This window comes from Nycticebus coucang, chromosome 2, assembly GCF_027406575.1.
Source record: "Nycticebus coucang isolate mNycCou1 chromosome 2, mNycCou1.pri, whole genome shotgun sequence".
Classification (NCBI taxonomy): Eukaryota; Metazoa; Chordata; class Mammalia; order Primates; family Lorisidae; genus Nycticebus; species Nycticebus coucang.
In genome coordinates, this window is record NC_069781.1 from 140270475 (window position 1) to 140295583 (window position 25109).

At 35.0% G+C, this 25109-nt stretch overlaps 2 protein-coding genes across 11 annotated transcripts in view; one reads left to right on the forward strand and one right to left on the reverse strand.

Moving 5' to 3' along the window:
* Positions 1 to 25109, forward strand: part of LOC128579828 (translation initiation factor IF-2-like) — a 237375-nt gene that overhangs the window by 111049 nt on the left and 101217 nt on the right. The window lies entirely within an intron of this gene.
* Positions 1074 to 25109, reverse strand: part of UBE3A (ubiquitin protein ligase E3A) — a 117950-nt gene continuing 93914 nt past the window's right edge. For all 5 annotated transcript variants that reach the window (XM_053581998.1, XM_053581997.1, XM_053582001.1 and 2 more), the window contains 7 exons: positions 18903 to 19047; positions 16977 to 17182; positions 15934 to 16098; positions 14694 to 14849; positions 14522 to 14595; positions 7274 to 7417; positions 1074 to 6483 (listed from right to left, as the gene is read on the reverse strand). In XM_053581998.1, coding sequence (XP_053437973.1) covers positions 6363 to 6483; positions 7274 to 7417; positions 14522 to 14595; positions 14694 to 14849; positions 15934 to 16098; positions 16977 to 17182; positions 18903 to 19047 — 1011 coding nt within the window. In that variant the 3' untranslated portion in view covers positions 1074 to 6362. The remainder of the gene's footprint in view (positions 6484 to 7273; positions 7418 to 14521; positions 14596 to 14693; positions 14850 to 15933; positions 16099 to 16976; positions 17183 to 18902; positions 19048 to 25109) is intronic.

Below are 25109 nucleotides of genomic sequence, written 5' to 3' on the forward strand. Positions count from 1 at the left end.
CGTTGAGTCAGCAAAGCAGCTCTGAATCAACCTGAAAACTTGAGCACCTGCAAGATGCCATACATTCAATAGGGATTTGCCCAGTAAATGTTAATCAAAGAAAAAAATTCACACTTCAGTTGCAATAGGAATAGAGGCAAGTTGTAAGACCTCCTGTAGAAATCTTCCTCTGAAGTGTTGTCATTGGAAGTGTTCTCAGTAAGTCATATAGGTCGGATGTCTAAATTATGGAGATTCTGTGTATATGTGTAGGGGATGGGCAGGGGCAGAAAATAACCTTTTTCTTTTTGCAAGCCTGCTCTCTGGATTTGTTTTTCCAGTTATGAAAATAGTCCATGTAGCTTTTCTGGTCACGTTTTGGTACCAAAACTATTTTTCTGGGTATTAAAAAGCTCACACTAGTGTAACATCAAAATGCCAAACTCTCATTTGAGAAAGTAACTCCCCCTCTTGCTTAGGCCTTGTGGGTGAGAAGGCTGAAGATAGGTATGTAGGCAACCAGTCTTTCTCATCCTCCCTCCACTTTCTATCCTACTCAAGAGCTGTTTCTCATCTTTCTGGAGGGGAGAAAATTAGAGAAAAGAATCCCACTGTACACAGTTGTTGTAGTTGATAGTGGGACTAGGTGGTGGTAGTGGGCAGTGAGTAGGGCAGGGACTGGCTTTCTATCCTGGAGTAGACCCTGCTAAGAACCATAGCTAAAATTCTCTGGCTTGGCAGGCAGCAAGCCCATTTGTGCAGAATAATTTTCAAGATAGCTTATGGTCTGTCAGAGTGACCATCTGATACATCTCAACCCCATCAATGGTGGAAATAACCTCCTAGAGGTTATTTCAGGTATGTCTTACCCTAGAACCCTTTCTGGCAACAATCACCATCTCTGTGTTCCCCAACATCTAAAGATCACAGCTCAGGGTCTCAAAGTAGTTCATTTGAAACATACTTCCCTGGCTTGAAGAAGGGAAGCTTTCAACTTATTCTATGAGACCAAAACCAGACAAAAACATAGTAAGAAAACTATAAACTACTTATATCAGATGCAAATATTCTAAATAAAATACTAGCAAACCAAATCCAGCAGCAAAGAACAAGGTTTATGTAGCATGAACAAGTGGAATTATCTCAAGAATGCAAGGTTGGTTCAATATACAAAATCCATCAATATAATACAACATATTAACAGAATAAAGGACAAAAACTACATGACAATCTTGATACAGAAATATTTGACAAAATTCAATACCCTTTTTTTGATAGTAACACTCAACAAACTAGATATATGAGGGAATTTTATCAACCCCAAGTATTTATGAAAAATCCACAGCTAACATCATATTTAATGGTTAAAGACAGTGCTTTCCCCTGTAAATCAGAAACAAGAAAAAGACATTTGCTCTTACCACCTCTACTCAATATTTTACTGGAAGTGCTAGGCAGGGCACTTAGACAAGAAAATGAAATAAGAATCCAGATTAGAAAGGAAGAAGTATTTCTATTCACAGATGCATGATTTTGTATACAGAATATACTGGGGAATCAAAACAAATAGAATGAGTTCAGAAAAGCTACAATATACAAGATCATTATACAAAAATCAATTGTATTTCTAGACAGTAATAATCCAAAAATGAAAATTAGAAAATTTTAACAGTATCAAAAAGAACACTTAGAAAAAAATTAACCAAAGAGGTCAAGACTTGCACACTAAAATCTATAAAACATCATTGAAAGAAAACAAATGGAAAGAAAAAAGTTTGTGGATTTAAAAACTTAATACTGTTAAAATAGCAACATTCCTCAAATTGATATGGATTCCACACAGTGCCTATCAAAATCCCCACTGCCTGTTTCGCAGAAATTCACAACCTGATTCTAAAACTCACATGGAATGCAAGGGACCCAATATAGACACAATGATCCTGGAAAGAAACAAAGTTGGAGGATTCACACACCCCCAATCCAAAACTGACTGCAAAGCTACCATGATTGAGACAACACAGCACTGGCCTGAGGATAGACACATAGAGCACAGAGGAGACTCAAGAGTCAGAAATTAAGTCCTATACTGATAGTCAAGTGTTTTTCCACGAGGGTGCCAAGATCTTTCTGGGGAAATATAAGTAGACTTTTAACTGCTACTTGGACAATTTGATAGTCACGTACCAAGGAGTGAAGTCTGATCACAAAAATGTACCATATGGAAGAAATGGATCAAACAAGAAGCTTCAGTGAACATTCTACTGCATGCTGGGTTGTTTTCAATCATTCAAGTAATAATCCTTTTTAACAAAGTTACTACACGTGGAAGGCAAAGATAAGAAAAAAATGACACTCTCCATCATGAACTTACAATCCAAGCAATGGTTATGTATTAAAAAAACAAACAGAAGCTTCACTAGCAAAACGGAAATGGGAAAAGATCTAAATCAAGAGCAGCCCCTGAAACACTCCATAGAATTCCTCATTGTTAAAATAAGAAAGGGGCCCCACCATGCTGTGCTACCACAGACACAGTGGACACACGTCAGGGGTTGATAAAATCTTTATGGGTGAGGTACTTTTAAGATTTGGTCTGGAAGAGAATTTGAGAATAATAAAATAATTCAGCATGACAAGTGAAGATGCTGGAGAGCGTAAAATTGGGAAGGGAGGTGAGGCCTAGTCTATGGTGGGTGCTCGATGCCAGACTTGGAGATTTTATTTGAAGAACAAGTTTTGGGGCAGAGGCTATTACAGTAAGCAAAAATGTGTTTTATCAGAATAAAAAGTATTAAAAGACGAGATTAGAGTCAGGGAGTGGTTAAGAAGCTACAAAGAATGTCCACATAAAATCAAGAGGATCAGGGCTTTAAAGGTAGTATAATGAAAGGGGAACGATGGGAGAGACTTGTGGGAAAAGAACTGACAATCTGTGACAAGAATTGACAACTGACAATCTGTGACAAGAATTGATGATTTGGATTGCTTAGGTTAGTACAGATGCAAAATGCAGAGTTTCATTTTCAGGTGTACTGACTTTGGAGGTACCAGAGAGACAAGTCTGAGCAAAAGATATGAAATTGGAGAAGAATGTTTAGGAAGGACTGAAGTTGACCAGAGAGAACTGGACAAGTACAGATAGGAACTTTAAGTAGAGCTGGAGCAGTACCCATCCAAGATTTGAAAGAGGTGGGATGGAAAAAAGCAGAGAAGCTGGAGCCTACATCTAAGAAAGGTATTGCTGTGATTAAAGACAAAAGTTACTAGGTTATGAGTATTCTTGAGAACACTTTCAGTGAAACAGCACTGGATTAGCAGCCTTTCACACAGCGAAATCCACCCATACCCACATCAAAATCTTGCCATGATTAACAAACACCAACCCATGGAATTTGAACAGGAAAGGGAAAAAAGGCTTAAGACTCTGTACTTACAAAACCTTGTACCTTCCCAAGGCAATTATTTGCACAATAAACTGTGGGGTAAAAGGAGACAAGAGGTGAGCAAGCAGAAGCTGTGTTTTTGGATTCTTCTGGGGCCCAGAAATGGATGTGAAGAGTAGAGATGATCCTTAGACAAAGGCTGGTAGAAGCACATGGGGGATCAAGACTAAAGACGGCATAGGTTTGGAACTACAATTCTTCTTCTTGACAGTCCGTATGAAATTTTTGAGAAAAAATCCCCAATCCCTAAAATGTGCCTGAAATCCCAGCACAGCCATGTTCTTATGCAAACTGGGAGTGCTTAGTGTCCAATTACAACCATTTTTCTTTCTAATAAGATGTCTGTGCTGAGAGGAAATGAATAACATCAGCAAATTCTCCATTTGAAGCCTCATTTTCAAGTTCCTTTTTGGTATGTATTTTCCCTACAGAGGCATATATACCAAAATAAAGCTAAAGAAATTGTAATTGGATTTTATCCCCCAATTAACCACAGCCCAGGAAAGTAGGATCAGGACATCCATCTCATTTGGTAGAGCTGCCAGAGTCAAGAAAACTTTGGCTGCAGGCTGGTTTTTGTTTTATGTTTGAAATGTTCTATAGTCATAAAAGGTAATACACATAGCAAGTTAATGTTTATTGGGAAAGCCAATTACTTTAGTTTATGGTTCATTTTTTTCCCTCCAGAGCTTCCTGGAGATTGTGAGACAATTCAAAGAAAACCAAACGATATAACAGACTATCTGGACCCAAAGCACTTTTATAACATTTGGGGATCAGGAGCCACTGAAGTTAGAATGTATATTGTTTCCCGCTCCCTTAAAGTATTGGTCAGTGACACTCTAGTGAACAGCAGTGAAAAGGGAGCACAGCTGAGAGAAGTGAGTGAGATGCCTGGCGTGGTGTGGAGCAGGGAGCATGTGTAGCTCTCCATTTTTCCTCTTAGAATTTTAAGGGAAGGTTTATTTTTGACTCTTTGTCAAAAGTCTATTTGATGTGAATTCTGTATCTGATATCCTATCTCAATTATCATTTAAAAAACTTTTCATACAGATAAATTATTACAACTGTAGAACTTAAACACTGTAGTGATAATAAAACTGGAGAACTGAAGAGCACAAATTTCTTCATGAATTTATTACATAAAATGCCCCCAGAGTATTTAATTTTCTTCTCACTTTCATTATACATAAGAAGCACAGTGGATGAGAAGCCTTTTAATATGACTACAGTCACACGAAGGTCCCTTGCAGCAAGGTAGTGTACGTACCTTCACAGCGCTCTACAAGTTGGCCAAAACACCTCATGTTATCTTCTCACAATACATACGCATTCTCTTCTTTCTCCACTAAATTATGGTGAAAAGTGCCACTGTTTTATTTGCATTATGGTACATAACAGTTCTGTCTCATTTACTAAAAGAATTAAAATAATCCTGAAAGACATCCATTTTCCCCTCCAATGATTTGAAAGCTATATTTTTCTTGTCAATTTCAAACAAATCATTAGATTGATGTACAGTAATCAGTTAAAACAATCATCAAGGCACAAGCTCAGCACATCAGCCACAGCTTGCACTAAAAGGATATATCAATGTCTCTCCTTAGTTAAAAATACATAATCCTTTTATTTTGTAATGCAATAAAAGAAATTAACATCACAGACACAGAAGACTAGGAAAGGGGAAACGACTTACTTCTGAATATCCAATAATTTAAATCTATCTGTACTTCCCCACAGTACATGAAAGTAATCTTTAACACTTTTTGAAGTAAAATTTAACCTTTGGGGGACATACAATGTCATTCTTAGGAGTAACAGTTCCATTCAGTTCCAGGTTGGCTTACTGTATGATTTAAGTAGCAGGAGGCATACAGTAGCCAGCCTTTCCATCAGGTTGCAACACTGATCACATGCCTTGATAAAATGGCTGCTTAAACAGATGACGGCAACATGAAGGGGAGACTTTGGATTGTCTATTTAAACTCTAGGTAATAAGTAATCAATAAAAAGTTTATCTTAAGTGCACTTTCACATGCTTTTTGTTTATAATAAACAACAAACTTTCTAATTTTGTTGCAATAGGCTTGACTACTATTTCATTTGGCCAAATGCACTTTCCCCAGTAAACTTAAAACAACGACGACAACAACAATAACAACAACAACAAAAATCCCTGTCCTTTCATACTAAGAAAGAGGGTTGGCTACTGATACAGTTCACTGCAAGACACATGAAGACAACAGACTGTGGCATGAGTTGTTTTTAATTTGTTGTGCTGTTACTAAAGTAAAGTTCTGAGGGCTGCAGTTAAAACATTCCAAATTCTCCCTTCCATCTTTATTGACTCTCAAGATTTTGCACAGAAAACTCTTTGGGGACTAGAACAGCAGTAATTGTATCACACTGTTTCCAAGACTTCAAGTTTCAAAAGCAAATCATTAAAAAAAAAAAAAAAATACAGTTCCTGATTTGAGTTAGATACAGGGACAAAAAATAGCACATACTTGAAGGTTACATGGTCTACAAATGGTGGCAATGTTTTCCTTGGGAGAGTAGTTTTGTTGGTATATATTTTTTAAATACTCAAAAAGGCTCAACCTCAAGCAGTAATAAACACAAGCAAAAGTGATTTAACCCTTAAAATAAATATTCAGAAAACCTCTCTGTACATACAAGTGAAAGAATATGTAACACTTTCACGCAAAAAAATAATTATAATAATAATAAAGGATTTGTTCATATATGTAGCTGAAATCTGCTGTTCCAGCCCACATGTCCCCAATAAAGAATGGAGGCACAGACACAGGTGACTACTGTGGTTCACTATCTTACAGCCTTTTTGTACTGGGACACTACTACCACCAAAAATTTATCCCTCTTGTTATATTTATTAAATTTTTTTTTAGTTTTTTTTTTCTTCCTTCCTTTTTTTTTTTTTTACAGCATGCCAAATCCTTTGGCATATGTGATGGCCTTCAACAATCTCTCTTTAAGTTTTTCTTTGCTTGAATATTCCGGAAGTAAAAGGACATTAAAGCAAGTATGAGATGTAGGTAACCTAAATAGAGAGAAAGGGGAAAAACAGGAAAATAATAAGTCGTGGGAAACAGACTCAGTTAATGCTCCTATTTTAAAACGAGATATATAGCTGAGATGTTTGGCAATGCCAACTATACATTAATGTAAATCACAAGGATAAACTTTTTGCTGTATCAAGACTCCGTCTTTCTCTAACCTATAAACTACTCACTGCTGCTGCTGATGATGATCCATTAAGTTACTTGTACATACCACATAGCATTTTAGGTAACTAGCCCTTGTAGTTCAATGTAACTAAATCTTCTCACAACAAACTTACAGAGTTAGTACTTTAGAGTTGAAGTCACTGAGAGTTAACTTACTCTAAGGTGGAAAAAAATACTCAAACCTCTTTTTTTAAGATTTCAAAATCTGTGCTCTTTAATGTTTTTTGGAAATACACTGGCAATATGACTATAAAAATAATTTGATAACAATATAAATCAATTAAAATTAACACCATGATATATCAAATAATGTAGAATGCTAATAGAAATGCATCTATATATTTAAACCATAAAATATACTGTTCCTGTATGGTCCCTATCAACTCCACGAAATACTGAGTTATATATAACAGGGAGAGAATATAATTAAATGCCAAATTTATGAAACTAGCACAAACTAATGCTGAAAAGTCTCCTGGGCCTCACTTAAACCATTCTAAGTAGATTCTTATATAATCATAAAAAATGCTCAAAACATATGACGACAGTTCACACATGTCACACAAGGTTTTTGTTAGGTATGTATCACAACTTACTAATTACCTTTCTGTATCTGGGCCATTTTTGGCTATAATCATCTTTAATTTTCCTAGACCTCCCACAGGTGCTCTGTCCGTGCCTGTTGTAAACTGCAAGAAGAGTCTTTTCTGGTCATCTGTAAATGAATGAACAATTTCCCAGAACTCCCTATTGAGAAAGATACAATACTGATTTTAGTTCCACATTCATTATAACTAGTACTCAAATGAACTTATGATTTGTATTAAAGCTGTATTAGAAGACAATTTGAAAGTTATTATCAGGAACTCTAAAAATTCATTCCTGGTGACTTAGTAATTCTACTTAGGTAAATTTATCTTAAACATTTCTAAATACATAAAAACTTAGGTTCATCACTACATTATTTACAACAGTAAAAAACTGGGGAAACCTAAATGTCTCACAATAAGAAATGGTTATGTAAATTATGGTATAATCACAACGTGCAGTCAGCAACAAAAGACAAATCCTGTGAATTAAAAAAGAATGAAAGGAATATTGTGAAAAATTAACTCCGGACACCTTTGGATGTATATTTTAACCACTCCCACCCCATCCCTTATTTTACTGGTTTACTCATCTCTTACTAAGCTTTTTTCTTGGGCGTGGGGTGGGGGTGATATAGATTAAAGAAAAAAGAAAAAAAGAACAAAAAAAGCTTAAAAAAAAAAACAAACCATATAATTACACACCTGACAGCAATAATACAAAAGTATACAAATTCATTATTAACTAGAACACTACATCAGATAGTGGGTTCTGTGTATGGAAAAGAATTATTCTGATATTTCTGCCATATGCAGTTATTTTAAGATAATGATTTAACCTGCAACATTCCTAAAACCTATGTAGTACAAGCCATGCTATATTTTTGTTATCATGAGTTTTAAAAAACAAAACACAGGCTCATAAAGATCAAAATCTTGGCATGCTTGTTTAAGTAAAAGTTATATACACTAATTCAGAGCTAAAAACTTTCAAGATTTTAGAAAAATTAGAAATATTTTAGGTATAAAATGTATTTTAATGTTTATTTTCAAAGTTCTTTCCAGAATCTTGACAGAGAATGTCATAGTTCTCAAATCAATAAGTACAATGGTAATTTTTGATATTTTTGTATTCCATTTTCATTACCAAAATGCTGGTGTTTTTACTGATGCAACATCATTATTATGAGTCTTCTTAGCCTTCTCCAAACTCTTGCCACTTCCCTTCCCTGCTACTCTGATACTCCCTTACCCTCAGTCCATGCAAACCTACCAGTTACCTAGAAGAAACAATAAAGAAATACACAGCAATCGGGGATTGGACACACAACTTGCAGGAGCCTCTTTCAGATATCCTTAATCTGAACATCATCCTCTTTGGGGATCGTGTTTTCTCTCTGGCAAGAGAAAACAAGTCTGTTGCAGCACAGAGCCCTCTGTTGCCACAGAAAAGCCCCTGCAGTGGGTGGTAATCATGACTCCTCACCCTGCACGAGGGCTCTGAAGTCTGAATGAACTAGTGACACCTCAGGAGGCAGAGTGAAGGGCACCCCTGAGAAGGGGAGACTGACCCTGAAGACAGGAGCTGATCAGCAGCCATCACAGTGACCAATCTGGCTAATTATAAAGGAGCTGTTTCTTTGGTCTTTAAAAAAAAAAACAAACATAAAAATCCTTTATATAATGAAAACAATTACTGAACAAAATTCTTCTCTTCCTGTAAGTGCTATGTTTTCCACTAAAATTTTGAATTAAACAAGAATGTATCTATTTACAAAGCTAAAGAGGAAATAAAGATTCTAGGTTTTTACACAAAGGTGGAAGCTGCATGGGTTGGATCCTGCTTAATCTCCAAACACCTAAAAACATCTATAACCTATACCTGGAGTAAAACTAAGAGACTGTACACTCCGAATGTTACGTACATGGGGAAAGGAACATCTGAGACCAGCAGAGTTAAGAATTGAGCTCACCCCAGCAGAGTCCAGCAGGAACTATGTGGAAGAATGGGTATGCAGAATACTGGGTAGGGCTCACCAGAGAAGGTCAGAGCCCCACCCTAATACTAAGGGCAGGTTAGGGTACTGGCAACAGAGTGGTTAAAAAGATAGGGCCTTGTAAAAGTAGCCAGAACCAGAAATTACAGTCTCAGGAAGTCACCAGGCCTGAAGGGAAGCAGGGTACCTTGCAAGGCAGAGGTGTCCCTTGAAAATAGCTTCTGGCTATAAAGGAATAAAAGTAGCTGAAAAAATGAGCCCCTGAGTGCAGCAGCTCATGCCACCAGGTGGATTCCCTGAGCTCAGGAGTTCAAGACCAGCCTGAGCAAGAGCGAGACCCCTGTCTCTAAAAATAGCCAGGAGTTGCGACAGGCACCTATAGTCCCAGCTACTAGGGAGGCTGAGGCAAGAGAATCGCTTGAGCCCAAGAGTTTGAGGTTGCTGTGAACTATGATGCCAGAGCCCTCTACCGAGGGCGACCAAATGAGACTCTGTCTCAAAAACAAAAAACAAAAAAAAAAAGGGTCTTAATTAAGCTAGATGAAACTGAAGAATCAGAAGGTACGGGACCACATAAAACAGAAACACATATTAAAGAAACTGCCCTTACTGAAGCAACAGAGGAGGATCCATTCAAGGAAGAGACCACTAAGGCCACTCAGATTCTTCCCACTCCCCCCAAGATCTGATAATTGCAGATCCAGGAAAAAACCAACATGTATAAAGAAACATAAAGAAGAAAACACACTGAAGGCTAAATGAAGATATTTTGAAAGAAGTCTGGCAATGAGAAGCAAACTCTCAGGCTGTCTAAAGTACATCAGAAAATGAACAATGGGAAATCATCAGTCATGAACAATGGGAAATCTGTAACACTATATTCCAACATGACTGAAAAATGCAACAGCAGATAGGAAAGAACACCAGTGATCAGAAATACACGCAGGCTGGGCGTGGTGCTCACACCTGTAATCCTAGCACTTTGGAAGGCCAAGGCAAGAGGATGGCTTGAGGTCTGGAGTTTAAGAGCAGCCTAAGCAAGGGAGGCCCCTGCCTCAGCGAAGCCCAGGATGTATCAGCCAAGCATGGGGTGGTGCATGACTGTAGGGCAACTACTCCGGAGACTGAGGCAACAGGATAGTTTGAGTCCAGGAGTTAGAGATTGCAGTGAGCTATTATGATGCCACTGCACACTACCCCAGGCATGAGACTCTGTCTCAAAAAACAAAAACAAACAAACAAAAAACCCCACAATTCAGAGAAAGATGAACAAATATGAAATGGAAATGAGAACACTAAAAATACAAAAGAAATACGCAAAATAACTTTGGAAATAAAAGCTGACTTTATTATAAAATGACCAAAGGAGTAACAATATGACCAAAATTTCTACTGGGGACACAGAGTCTAGAAATAAAGAAAATGAAGGAAGGAAAACTAAAGAGGTCAAGCATGGTGGCTCACGCCTATAATCCCAGCACTTTAGAGACAGAGGCAGGTGGATTGCCTGAGCTCACCAGTTCGAGACCAGTCTGAGCCAGAGAGAGATCTCTTCTCTAAAAATAGCCGGGCGTTGTGACAGGCGCCTGTAATCTCAGCTATTTGAGAGCCTGAGGCAAGAGAATGGCTTAAGCCCAAGAGTTTGAGGTTGCCACGAGCAATGATGCCATAGCACTCTACCCAGGGTGACAAAGTGAGACTGTCTCCAAAAAAACAAAAAAAAAACCCAAAACCAAAAACTAAAGAAATAGATGTCAAGGCAGAATAATGAAAAAATTAACAGCTAACTACATAAACATAAAAGTTTTCACTGGGCAAAAAAGTTGTATAAGCAAAGTCAAAAGACAAATGACAAACTGGGAAAAAATATGCAAAGGACTAATTTCCCTAATGCATAAGGTTTCTAAAAATAAAGAAAATGACCAAGAACTAAACAGCAAAATGAGCAAAAGACTATATAAAAATGAACACAAATACCTTTTAAGACAATACACTTAATAACAACAAAAAAATGATAGTACACCAAAAGATATGACAATAAACAGATGAAACTGTAAACAAATTTCAAAGTGAGCTGGAAGGAATTTTAAAACATAACCGAGTGTCCCAGCACTTTGTGAGGCTGAGGCAGGTGGATCGCCTGAGCTCACCAGTTCGAGACCAGCCTGAGCCAGAGAGAGACCCTGTCTTTAAAAATAGCCAGGTGTTGTGTGGGCACTTGTAGCCCTAGCTACTTGGGAAGCTGAGGCAAGAGAGTGGCTTGAGCCTAAAAGTCTGAGGATGCTGTTAGCTACGATGCCACAGCACTCTACCTGGGGTGACAACGTGAGACTCTGTCTCAAAGAAAAAAAAAAACAAAACCAAAAACCTGAGAATGTAAAAGAACTAAATCAGAGATAGAAATTTTCAAAACAAGGGCAACAGAAAGTAAGATTTCAGAAGACATGATAGAGATAAGGAATAATGAAAAGGAAAAAAAAAATCCTGCCAAATATAGTAGAATCTCCATAGTTAACCACCTCCCTACACTATCTCCTTAAATTGATCTAATCTTAACAGTCTGGACATATACCACATGTACATATCAGTACAACAGGCCTAGTTCCTTATGTTTGTTATAGTCCCTTGGGTGGTCAACTTACAGAGGTTCTACTATAAAGAAACTAAAACTAAACCAAAAGAAACCTAACAGTGAATGAAACACAACAATATCCTAGAATTCTATAAAAGCAAGAAAGAAGAATAATCTCGAAAGTCGAAAAAGAAATGAAACCATGCCTGAGACTCTCCTTATAGATCCAGAGACACAGGCGCCCACTGATAATGAGCAGGAGAAATTCTGCTGTAACTGGCCCTGAAGTGCCTTCCTGCCCTTGGACCCTCAATCTCCTCCCAGACCAGAGACATAATGTGGTTAGGAGCACTACCACCAGGGATCCCAGTAAGGTGGATCCTGTCACAACAGCACAAGGCTCAGAAAGTGCCCTCCAGGGCATATAAAGCTGGCAGGGATGTTCTTCTCCTAACCAAAGAGACTCTGCAAAACTCTGCCTGGAGGAAAAGCCCTCTCAAGCAGCCCCAGCAGAAACCACTGGGAACCCCAACAGAAAGAGATACACGATATAAACCAAAACACCACAATGCAGACTCTGGAAACCAGTCACAGGAACTACAACCCACAGAAAAATACCAGGATCTGCATACAAAACCTGAACAGGATGACTGCTTGCTAAAGGAAAAAATTTAAGGTACCCAAAGTTTCCTGAAAAAGATAAAATGTCCAAGATACAACCCAAAACTTACCTGTCATACCAAGAACAAGGAGAGCACACGAATGGAAGAAAGTCAACTGACGCCAACACTGAGATGAGTAAGATGTTGAAATTACCTGACAAGGATTTTAATGCAGTAATCATAAAAATGATTTGACAAGCAATTGCAAGTTCTGCTGTTTCAGAAATGAAACAATAGAAAATGTCGGCAAAGTAACAGAAGTTACAATAAAAAATAAGCCAAATGTAAATTATAGACCAGAAAAATACATTAAGAAAAAAGTAATCATTGGATGGGCTCAACAGTAGAATGAAGATGACAGAGGACTGAAATCTGAACAAAAGAGACTGAAAAATGAACTGAATCTCAGGTACATTTGTAACAATAACAAATGAGTCAACACTCAACATCATTAGAGGCCCAGAAAGGAAAAAAAGAGAGCAGAGCTTAAAGACTAAAGAAATAATGGCTGCAGAATTTCCTTTTTTGGCAAAAGACACAAACACAACCTTACAAGTTTCAAGAAGCTGAGCAAACCCCAAATAGCAAAAATTAAACTCTTCCTCAGGAATAAGGGGAAAATAGTCATCTTCGAACAAAGGAAAATTAAAAGATTTTCTCATTAGCAGACCTGCCTTTGAGGAATGGCTAAGGGAAGAGATAAACGATGGAATCTTGGGGAAAAAAGAAAGAATATAGCAGAAGTATGGGTATATACAGTAGACTACCATTCCTCTCATTAGTTCTATAAATCATAGTTGATAACTGATACAAAATTATAACAGCATGACCATTCATGATCACAATATTTAAAAGTGGGGAAACAGACCTAACTAAAAGTAGGGTTTCCACATTTTACTCTAAGTGGTAGTGTTGACATCAGTGAGATAAGTAACATATCTATAATGTAAATACCCAGAGCAACCACAATAAAAATATTTATTGTTCTCAAGGTATTGAGGTGAGGTGGGAGGAAATCAAGACATCATAAAGAACACCATAAATAAAGAAGAAATCATAAAACAGTTCAAGTAACCAAGTCACCATGGAACGTAGAATCAAACAAGGAAATATAAAAGAACAGAAAACAAATAATGGCAGAATTAAGCTCTAACGTATCAGTAGCAACCTTAAATATTAATGGTCTAAATATACCAATTAAAAGCCAGAGAATAACAGAGTGTGTTTTCTAAAATGACAACTAAACTATATGCTATTTGCAAGAAATTCATTTTAAATTCAGCAACATAGGTTGAAAGTAAAATGATGGAAAAAGACCATGCAAACGTTAATTAAAAAAAAAAAAAAAGGAATGGTTACATTCATAAAAACTCTATTAGAAATTCTATCTCTGATCAGTAATATTACAGAGATAGGGCCATGATACTCCTTATCACTGACAAATGGGGTTGTCTTTTTGTAAAGCCAGGCCCTGGGCCAGGTTTGAACTCCCCGCCCCAGCCGCACACAGGGCATTTGCTAGGAGCAGATAGAACTGGGAATTTCTACCTCTTTCTGTGAGAATTTAGTACTCAATTTCTTAAGATGTAAAATGGAAGTACTAATTTGTATCTTGTGATATTATCTTAAGAATTAAATAGAAGAATGTACATAAAAGGTAGCTATGTAAAAGGTAGTTTGCAAATGTACAGTTCAAAAAAAAGGAGTATTCAGAAATAGTAATTTTATTTTTATCGTCTTCTAACCAGCAGTCACCATACTCTGATTAATCACCAGAAATATTAGATAATCTATATCCTAAATGCAGGAAAAGCATTACATTCACATACAATATGAGTTATCATGAAATAAATCACAAGATCAACTCTAAAAACTGATGATTATATTATAAACACATTTCTGACTTTGATATGAGATAAGGAGTTTTGACTTTGCTTTTTTTGGAAACAGCACCTAGAGATAAACGTCTGAAGCATAACGCACACAACCCGTTTGGTGAATCTGATCTTTCCTTTAAGAATTAAGCACCTTACCTAATGAGAACAGAGTCCCTGGTATAGCCACCATCATATTCTGTAGTTTCTTCTAGTGCTTGGAAATCTAGATTCTGGAAATTCATGAAATTGTGTTTTAGTATATTATATACTATACCTTTACAAATGATAAATCAATACATAATTTTTTTGCAGACACTTGCTTTCTTACCCTGCTTCCACATATAAGCAATTCAATTTCTTCTGGTCTGAATAAGTACTTCAAGGGAGACTCATTGGTCACCATATGAAAACCTCTACGAAAAGCCTTGAACTGTTTTTCTACTGATTTATTGAGAATGTAGTCAGAATAGAGATTGACGAATTCCTGCAGAAGACATTAACCACAAGAACTTCTTACAACATGCTGTTCAAACAACGCACGAGTAACTGGGTTGCATGGCTGTCTTACTTTTATTTTCCCAAGGAAAAGACATTCAAGAATATTTTTATTTTTACTATTTTTAAAAATCCAAATTTTACACATACAGAGGAAAATACTTGTTATGATTTCACAGGTCTCTATATACCAAAAGTATAACCAAAACCAAAACAATAAAAAGGCCATGTACATAAAAACCATTATACATAGAAATTTCAATAGTGTCTAAACAAGAATCAGTATAAAAGCTGGAGCCGCAATATAATTTTTAGGTTCCTTTAAATAGGTATACAAACAGACACATATAAACCATTTATAGGTTTAATAAAGCATAATGTACTTGATTTGAACAAACCAAAAAGTCCCATTTTTTCTACTATAATGTATTTGGTAAGCTGCCTACTATATCTAGTTCAGCAAAAATGGTATAGTTTTCTGTGATTGGACCAAGTCAAAAAAAGAAAACGAAGTTTGTATCCTTATAAGTATAATAAAAAAAAAATATATAAATATATATTTCTTAAAGGTATATTTCATTTTTATCATAATCTTCCTGTCATGTTCTTGGTTATTCCACCATTTCCAGACGAACAATTTTGAGTCAAAAGAAACCCAAATCAGAAATACTTTTCAGAAATGTATTTATATTATAAATAGGATATGCACATCTAGATTAAATATAACGCTCATTTATTCATGGTAATTACCTTAATCATAAGGTTCTTTTACCTCTCCAGATCAATATAAACGAGATCCTGCTTCCTGCTTTATGCTACAGCCACACTGAGCTGTTCACTAACTCTTACTTCCTGTCCTCTTTCTCTAGAAGTTTAGTGCCCACTGTGTCCTCTCACGCCAGCTAATATTCAAAAGTTAGAAAACTGTGGTGCTATCATTTATATGAACTTGGTGACTTGATTTCTTGGTTCTTCATAGGATTATACTAGATACTTCTTTAAAACTTACAAGCACACATGCTTCAAAATTATTAATGAGATAAAAGTGAGGATGATATAAAAGCATTTATTACCTTCCTGTTTTCATTTGTAATTGGTATTTTATCACCATTTTCCTTTAGATCATACATCATTGGATTACCAAAAAGATCTGTCTGTGATATCTGGAAAGTGATCATCATATCATCTTCCACATTCCCTTCATACTCCAATAAATCTTTTAAACTTTGATACAGAACCTAACAACCAGAAATGGAAAATTAAGGTTAACACGGAAATACAAATACAACATCAAACAGAGTTTATATCACTCTGCTTAAAGAAATACAAAAACTTTTTCAATAATTAAGGCATAGATAGTATCTTTATCCTCACCCCGCCCCACAAATAGTTTACAACCTAGAAAAGGCTGACTATCAATTTAGCAATGGATTCCACATTTGTGCTCTGTGAGAACCTCTGTGGTGTCTCAGGTTGTGAGCAGTGTGAGTTTGAGAACTAAACACACTAACTGCAGCTATCAAGACCCTTAAGCAGGGCAGCTCTGATTTCACTTGGCAATCTCACATGATTTCATTAAAAAAAACCAAAGGTTTAAAAACACTTCTCAACGGGGCAGCACCTGTGGCGCAGTCGGTAGGGCGCCGGCCCCATATACCGAGGGTGGTGGGTTCAAACCCGGCCCCGGCAGAACTGCAACAAAAAAATAGCCGGGTGTTGTGGTGGGCGCCTGTAATCCCAGCTACTCGGGAGGCTGAGGCAAGAGAATCGCTTAGGCCCAGGAGTTGAAGGTTGCTGTGAGCTGTGTGATGCCATGGCACTCTACCGAGGGCCATAAAGTGAAATTCTGTCTCTACAAAAAAAAAAAAAAAAAAAACAAAAAAACACTTCTCAACGAAATCAATCTTACAAAAGCTGCTTTCTGACAGTAATACATAAACATTTCCTCTTTGACTTTTTAAATGACCCTGGTACTTTGGTCAAATTAAAACCTGTATCTTAGTAAATATAAACATCAACAAAAATTACAAACAAAACCTTTTAAATTTTTATATAAATTATACTTTTGTATTTAAATAAATCTACAAGATTGAATAAACAGTGACAAAGAACTTACTGGGTGAGAGTCTCCCAAGTCACGAAAAGTTCCTTTTTTCCCCATTAGCTTCCTGTAGACAACCATGGGAAAATGTACATCCAGTATACAGTTATTGTAAATAGCCAGACCCAGTACTATTCCAATCAGAGTAAACTGACCCTCAGTTTCAAAAGAAGATGGATTAAACCAAAACAATTTTGTAGATTCATCGTATGTGAACATACCTATAAGAAATGATTTTTAAAAATACATTACTATTGTACTGATGAACAAAACAAATATAAATCTGAAATGATTACACATGTAAACATATTTCTTAGAAATTAGGTATATAAACATTTGTTTCTGTTACATGAGCACTTGTCTCAATATATATGGTTGTTATAAATTTTGGCAAATGGTGGTATGTTAATAAAAGAAGCCAAGGAAACAATGTGAATAAGCAAGTTAAAAGATTAAAGTTTGGGGGCCAGGCGCAGTGGCTCAGGCCTGTAATCCCAGCACTCTGGGAGGCTAAGGCAAGTGCACACTGCTTGAGCTCAGGAGTTTGAGACCAGCCTGAGCAAGAGTGAAACTCCGCTCTAAAAAACATAGCTAGACGTTGCGGCGGGCGCCAGTAGTCCCAGCTACTTGGGAGGTTGAGGCAAGAGGATCACTTGAGTCTAAGAGTTTGAGGTTACTGTGAATTATGACGCCACAGCACCCTACCGAGGGCAACAAAGTAAGACTATCTCAAAAAATAAAAAAAGATTAATGTTTTCTAATCTTCTACTAACATATATGAAAAGCTTAAATTTGTACTCATTATTTTATCCACTCCATGATTGAAAAATAAAACACAAAAAAGGCTATATATTTTAAATGTTTAATTTATAAAAAATATAACTACCTTTATTTTGTACTACATATACTGTTTTATAAAACAATTTTGTATTATAGTATGAAAAGTTTTGGTTTTGTTTTTTCAAAACTGAACAGCGAACCATGAAATTTTTCTAGCATCTTTCTAACAAACTCAGATGATTTCAAGTACATAAATTCAAACAAACTTGGTAACTTAGACAAAGCTGCTTAATGCACATATTAGTCATGAGCCAATAAATAAAACAAAAGTAGTTTTGTAGTCTTTCAATTTCACATAGTTTTCACTCATCAAAACCCAACTTGGGTTACTAAAAAAATGAAAACACTGACTGTAAAACTAGATTCTTTGGTTTTACCTACCTGAATGAGATGGGATTTATCTTCTTCCTTTTTAAAAAATGCATGTCTTAACAGAAAAATAGATATTTTAACTGAATTTAGAATTTTTCCATTTTATTAAATGTTTTCTAGTTGTTACTATGAAACTGAATGAAAATGTTTTAAGGATTAGGTCTGAACAAATCTGTAATTTCTAGAACAGAGTTTAGAAATGAAATAATAAGCATGTATTTTAAAATCAGTTTTTAAGAATTTTAAAAGCTTTAAAAATGTTCCTTTACTTTTAAGTTAAAATGAAAAGAAATATTAAAATATCTCCTTGCTCACTAAGAGCATATATTAACCATGAAACAATGGTTTAAAAATTATCTAATTCATACTTAAATTTCACAGCTTATAATGTAAACATTTTTTACAGGTCAAGTTACACTATCCATGGACATGCTAAAAACTTCATTTAGTTACAAATATAGTAGTAACAGGGTCAAGAACAGTTGAAAAATAATTATAATTAATAAATAAATAATACATGTCTTTCGTCTCAAGAGCAATAAACTAAATTAATGAGAATACAAATTATATAGGTCATTACTTTCATCTCTATCATGACCCTTGATTCTAGGTAATTCATACGAAAACCTTCTTTTGCTGTTCTTCATGGCTAAGAATACTTATAAACCAAGATAAACAAATTCTTAATTCAAAAAGATGGCACCATAATCACTTCACTAAGATACTAACCAATATCTGGATTGAAGATTTCCTCCACAACCAGCTGAAAAAATTCTTTGGAAACACCTCCCTCATCGACTCCTTGTTCTCCTTCAAATTCCACATACAACTGTTTCTTCAAGTCTGCAGGATTTTCCATAGCAATCATCTCTAGCTAGTGATTGAAAAGATAAAGGTGAAAAGATGATGACTGCCAGTATCAGGATAAATGCAAAACAAGGATAATAAGCAGAAGCAAATAAAAACAGGAGTAGAGCTAGGGAATAAACAAAAGGTTTTGACTTTTTCTTTTTAAATGGAAACAGGAAACAAACTGATTAAAAGCCAGTAAAACTAAGATTCAGTTTTACAGATAATAAAAAAATAGGACCAAAGAAATCAGCATAGTAATTTTACTGATATGATATGAAATTAACCAAACAGTAGAAAATTAGAATTACGATTTTATTACTTATATGTAACAAGTATCCGGACTATACAGCAAGGACATGAAAAGAAGTTAAAGACAGCAAAATGCCTAAGTCAACTTAGGCAAGCTATTCAAGCTAAACATTTTAGCAAAAATTATGAAGCATAAAATTTAACCTCAAGTCAACTTAGGCAACTACTCAAGCTAAAACATTTTAGCAAAAATTATGAAGCATAAAATTTAACCTCAAAATTGTTCACAGAAGTCCTTTGTGTTTAGTAGAATAGAAACTCTAGAACAGGGGTCCTCAAACTTTTTAAACAGAGGGCCAGTTCACTGTCCCTCAGAATGTTGGAGGGCTGGACTATAGTATAAAAAAAACCCAAAAAACTATGAACTAATTCCTATGCACACTGCACATATCTTATTTTGAAGTAACAAAACAAAACGAGAACAAATACAATCACACCACCTCATGTGGCCTGCGGGCCGTAGTTTGAGGACCCCTGCTCTAGAATTAAGTGTTAATACCTACTAAGTCATAAATAAAATCATTTCAAGTAAGAAAAATACATTAGATAAGCATGAAAGTAGTTTATGGTCTCTGACATTATACTAAGTATAAATCACCATTTTTTAATGGATTAGAACCCATCCTGTTCTCCATGTTCTTGAAAGCAGGTAAGACATACCCCTGGTTGAGGTCCTCAATCTTTTATCACACCTTAGCACCTACTATCTCTTCAACTATAAATCTTTTACCAAATACTTTCATGTCTCTGTAGAATTGACTAAGCACTGATCTTAATTGTTGTAAGATTTATCATAAAATCAACACTAGATGCTAATGTGAAATATTTATAATTTGTTTCACATAGTTGAAATTTAGTAATAACAGTATGCTTGATTCGTTATCTATCTTATCTGCTAAATTGCCTCCAAATGTTTACTAGTTAAAAAAAAAATTTATCTTCAAGATGGAAATTTGCCAAAATAGGATATTTTAAGAGTATTCAGGTTACTTCAATTATTACAAATGTAATTTTAAAAATAGTTCTAAGCAATGCAATCATCACTGGAATAAGAGTACTATAGTCCTAAAGTAATCACTTTGGGTAGTAATACTCATTTAGCATTCTGATTTGTCTATAAAAAAATAAAATAAAATCTCATAAATCCAAGAATCAGGTCAGGTTGTCCTAGAATAGATCACTGTTTTTCTAAACTTTCAACTGCAACTCATCAGTGGGTAGTCTAATCCTTTTAACAGTCTGCAGCTGGCAATCGTTGGGTAGGGGGCAATCAGAATGCCCTCTGTGTAGGAAGGGAACCTACTGTTTTCTGAAACTTTTGCTTCAATTAGATATAAAGATGGATATGCATATGTGTACTGGGATACTACGTAAAATATTTCTTCCTAGATTTGCAGTCAAAAAACTAGCTGAGATTCTCTCTCCTAGTATCTTCAACTATGGAGGTCCTATGATTCTGTGAATTTAGTCTTTTGCTTTAAAACAATGTCTGCTCTTGTTCAACAGTGGTCTCTAACATTTCCAAAGTCATTTTTAGGCCAAGTTGTATAAAAGATTTTGAAACAGCATTTTGTCATGGAAAAGATCAAATAAGGACATTATTCCTTACTAGTCCCAAATGTTACTTAACAGAACTTTTAATCTTTAAATTTTGGCAAGCAACTCAATTAAGCCTCAGTTTCCTCATCTGCAAAGAAAAAGGTAACACCCTTCATACTATGAAGGCTTATTAAGAATATATAGGAGGCTGGGTGTGGTAGCTCACGCCTATAATCCTAGCACTCTGAAAGGGGGCTGAGGCAGGTGGAGTGCTTGAGCTCAGGAGTTTGAGACTAGCCTAAGCAAGCCTGAGCAAGAGTGAGATCCCTATCTCTACTAAAAATGGAAAAACTACCTGTGGCCAAAAAAAAAAAAACTAGCTGGGCATTGCGGCAGGTACCTATAGTCCAGCTACTAGGGAAGCTGAGGCAAAAGGATCGCATAAGCCCAAGAGTTTGCAGTTGCTGTGACCTATGATGCTATGGCACTCTACCTAGGGTGACAGAACGATACTCTGCCTCAAAAATAAATGAATAAATAAATAAATGACTATGTGTATATATATGTAAAAAAGGGTTCTGTAAAGCAGGCAGTATTATTAAGAAGATAACATCATACTGTTAACCTTGTAAAACAACTTTGCTCTCCGAACAAAAGATTTATAATTTTATGCACCCAAAGGAAACTGACACAGACACTAAAGTCAAATAAATGTAGATCTGAAAATAGTCTTACGAGAAAAAATTAGTTTCAGTTGGTAAACTGTTTCAAGGTACAAAGTATACAGAATTCTGATGATTAAAATTAGGATTACCATTTTAGATAAAGTGTAACCCATTCTTAGTTTTCTTTTCTCAGTTCTCCCAGTTCTCACCTGGGCATTAAAGGATATTAAGTAAATGTTTATATTTGCCTTTAAGGTAAACTTGCCTTTATCAAATATAATGTATTCCAAAATGAAAAAAATTATCATTTCACATTTAGACTATTCCATAGCTTTTCCCCATTAACATTCATAAATAAGAGCTAACTTATCAATGTGAAACTCTTTAAAGGATTTTATGGAGAATTTCTACAGGATTCAGAAGCCCCATGTTCTAGCTGATCTTAGCTCCATCTAAGACACATTGAATAACAAGGCAGGCAAATTTATATTTTTTCTTAGTAAGATATTTTCACCAATCTCTACCCTATGCTCTCTATCTTGAGTGACAAAAGGAATTTAATTGATACGTTCTATATGGCAACTGTAAGCATGTAACTTTACCTCTCTTTGCTTTCGTATGTATAAAAAATATATAGAAATAAATAAGATATATGCATATGTCGATGAATTCCCTGCACAAAGTCAGTGCATATCAGGACTAGCTGTTGTTGCTATTATTATTGCCTTATTGGTTCTAAAATTTTTCCTGGGCTTATCTGCAAACCTAACAACCATGACATTATAGAATAAAAATATTTCATGAATAAAAGTAACAAAAATATTAATAATAAAAAAAGCCAGAGACAAAAGACAAAAAAAAAAAGTAACAAAAATATATAGCATGTATGTAGCACTTTCCATACAGCAAATCTTTAATCTTCCCAACAACCTTATGAAGTAGGTGATATTATTAATTCCATTTTGTAGATGGGGACCCTAAGGTAATAAAAGGATATATAACATCCTCAAATCACAGTAAACCATGGAACAGAGATTCTGATCTAGACAGTAAGCTATAATGCTTTACTGCCTCTCCAAAATGACAACCAATCATTTTTTTTATTAGAATTGTGTTTTTTACTTTCTTTATGCTTTGTATTTTTTTAAGTTTTTCACAATAAATATATATCACTTTTAGAATCACAATGTATTCAAATATAAACATGTAAAAGGATTTATAAAATAGTTGGTAACTAAACTCCCCACGTGAAAATTTCCAATTATCCATTTTAGATTACCATTCTGTTGTAGATAATAATTTTAAAAATATTGTATCATTTAAGAATACATGGGTAGTCTTTTTTTAAAAATATTTTATTTTCAATTGTGGTAACAAATACAATACATAAAATTAAGCAATAACCATTCTGACAAAGGTATTAATGTAATGATGCACTTATTTTTATTTTTTTTAAAAATAACAATCTCCAATACATTATTCAATAAACTAAAAATGATCTAAGAACTAGATTGTAATAGTGTATCACTATATATATAGTAGCTGTATCATTTAAAACTGAATTTCTAAAATCAATAGTTTTTTAGATACTGTATTTTATTTATTTATTTTTTATTTTATTTTGTAGGATATTTTAAAATTGGAGGAATATGTCAGTGAACATTCTGAAAAGGAGAATTCATATGCATCCCTAAATTCATTTACTATACAGATGTAGATTTTTGGTATTTCTTAAAGTAGAGTATATTTTATAAAAATTTAACATGGAGACGATCAAAAGATAGATTACTGAGGAAAAACAAACAAAAATAGACCGGATGTAATGACATCTTCCTCTTCCTTATATGACTTCCTCTTTCAAGGCTTTGATTTCATTAATTGTTGGATAAAACAATTTTCAATTTCACAACTTTTTAATTGGTCACAATGATGAAATCCTAGGGTGGTCATTTTTAAAACTTGACCTGACATCAAGACATTCCTAGAATAATTAGGTAGGATATCTCAATATAAAAAATATCATATTGCCAGATTTATAAAAATTAAAGAGTATATAAAACCACTTATAATCTTACAGTATTCTGTCAGATCAAATCCATCATTACCTGTAATTTAAAAGAGAGTCCTTAATGATATGAATATTTAAGTAGAAACAGAACTCAGACAAAAGAGACCTCTCTAATGCTTAAGAATGCCTAGGATCTCTCAGGACAACTTAAACTACTTCAGTCAACTTATCACCCCTCTATGATAAAGTTTGTAAGCGAGTAGGCTTACACTATTGATTAGAATGTAATTTTCAGATCATCCAGATATATTTATGTTTTCAAGTTCTCTTAGACCTGCTTCATTCTCTCATGCTATTTCTAATAAATTATTTTGAGAACATAAACCAAGTACAAAGTTCAGCATTCAATTAGCATAAACTCTGCAAAACAATGGTAATTAAATTAACCACAATATTGTTAATGTATCAGATACAATTAAACATACCTAGAACAGCACAGAATAATCCCATCCTTAAAACACTGTAGGCCAATTAATACAAAAAAGAATCAGGTTCATGTTTCAATAATCAGGTTCTTTGGCAAAGGGTGTTTGCCAAAGAAAATGTTGGAAGCTTGATTATAGAGAGTGCTTTAGAACCCAGTGAATTTCAGAGGGAATTGAGCAGAACCTGTTTGTAGTGGGGCTTTTCGTCTGTGCCAATCATCTTTATCTGTGCTAGTTCTATATTTTGAGTTCTCTACTCAGTTCTACAACTCAGACATTCTTTTTCGTTTTTAAATATCTACTTGAAATTCTAGAACTCCCTGGCTAATCAGAACCAAGATTCCTTTCACACTGTGATCAATCTTTATTCTAAGCTTCTTGTCCTCATGAACCGCTATAAAATTGTGGCAGTTTCCTAAACATGTACTTACATATAAAAATGGCTTCAACATATATGTATACATACAAACTGAACCAATGGCCATCTTTCCAAATATTGGTTTCTAGCCTGACTTTGTCAGAATATCTTCAGAATGTTCCTGGTAGTACAAATTCCTTGGCTTTATACTAGAGCTCCTAATCTGAATCTCTCTAGAGCGGTGATTTTCAACTGGTGTACTGTGAGAGGATCTTTGGTGTGCCATAAAAATTTTTAAAGATCATTAATTAAATTACTTTCACAAGAATTTCAAAGCACAGTCATTTTTTTTTTACTTTTTTTTTTTTTTTGATCAACATCAAGTGTGCTACAGAAGTTCAATTACAGGTTTGAGTGAGCTGTGAAATAAAAAAAGGTTGAAAAACACCGTTCTAGAGTGTAGAGTGTTCCTATCTAGAGCACAGGAACTTGCATTTTAAACAACTTTTCCATTTAAATGTGAAGGCAATTTTGGGCACCTTATAAATGGCAATACTGTTTTCTTATGCTTAAAAATTCTTAAAATTTTTACTACCTCTTGGAAGTGCTTTAAGAAAAATAAGGAATTATCTACTTGTAAAAGAACACACAAATGGATAAATATGTAAAGACCTCATCATATTAGGATCATTTCCATTCAAATGAAAGCTGAACTATGAG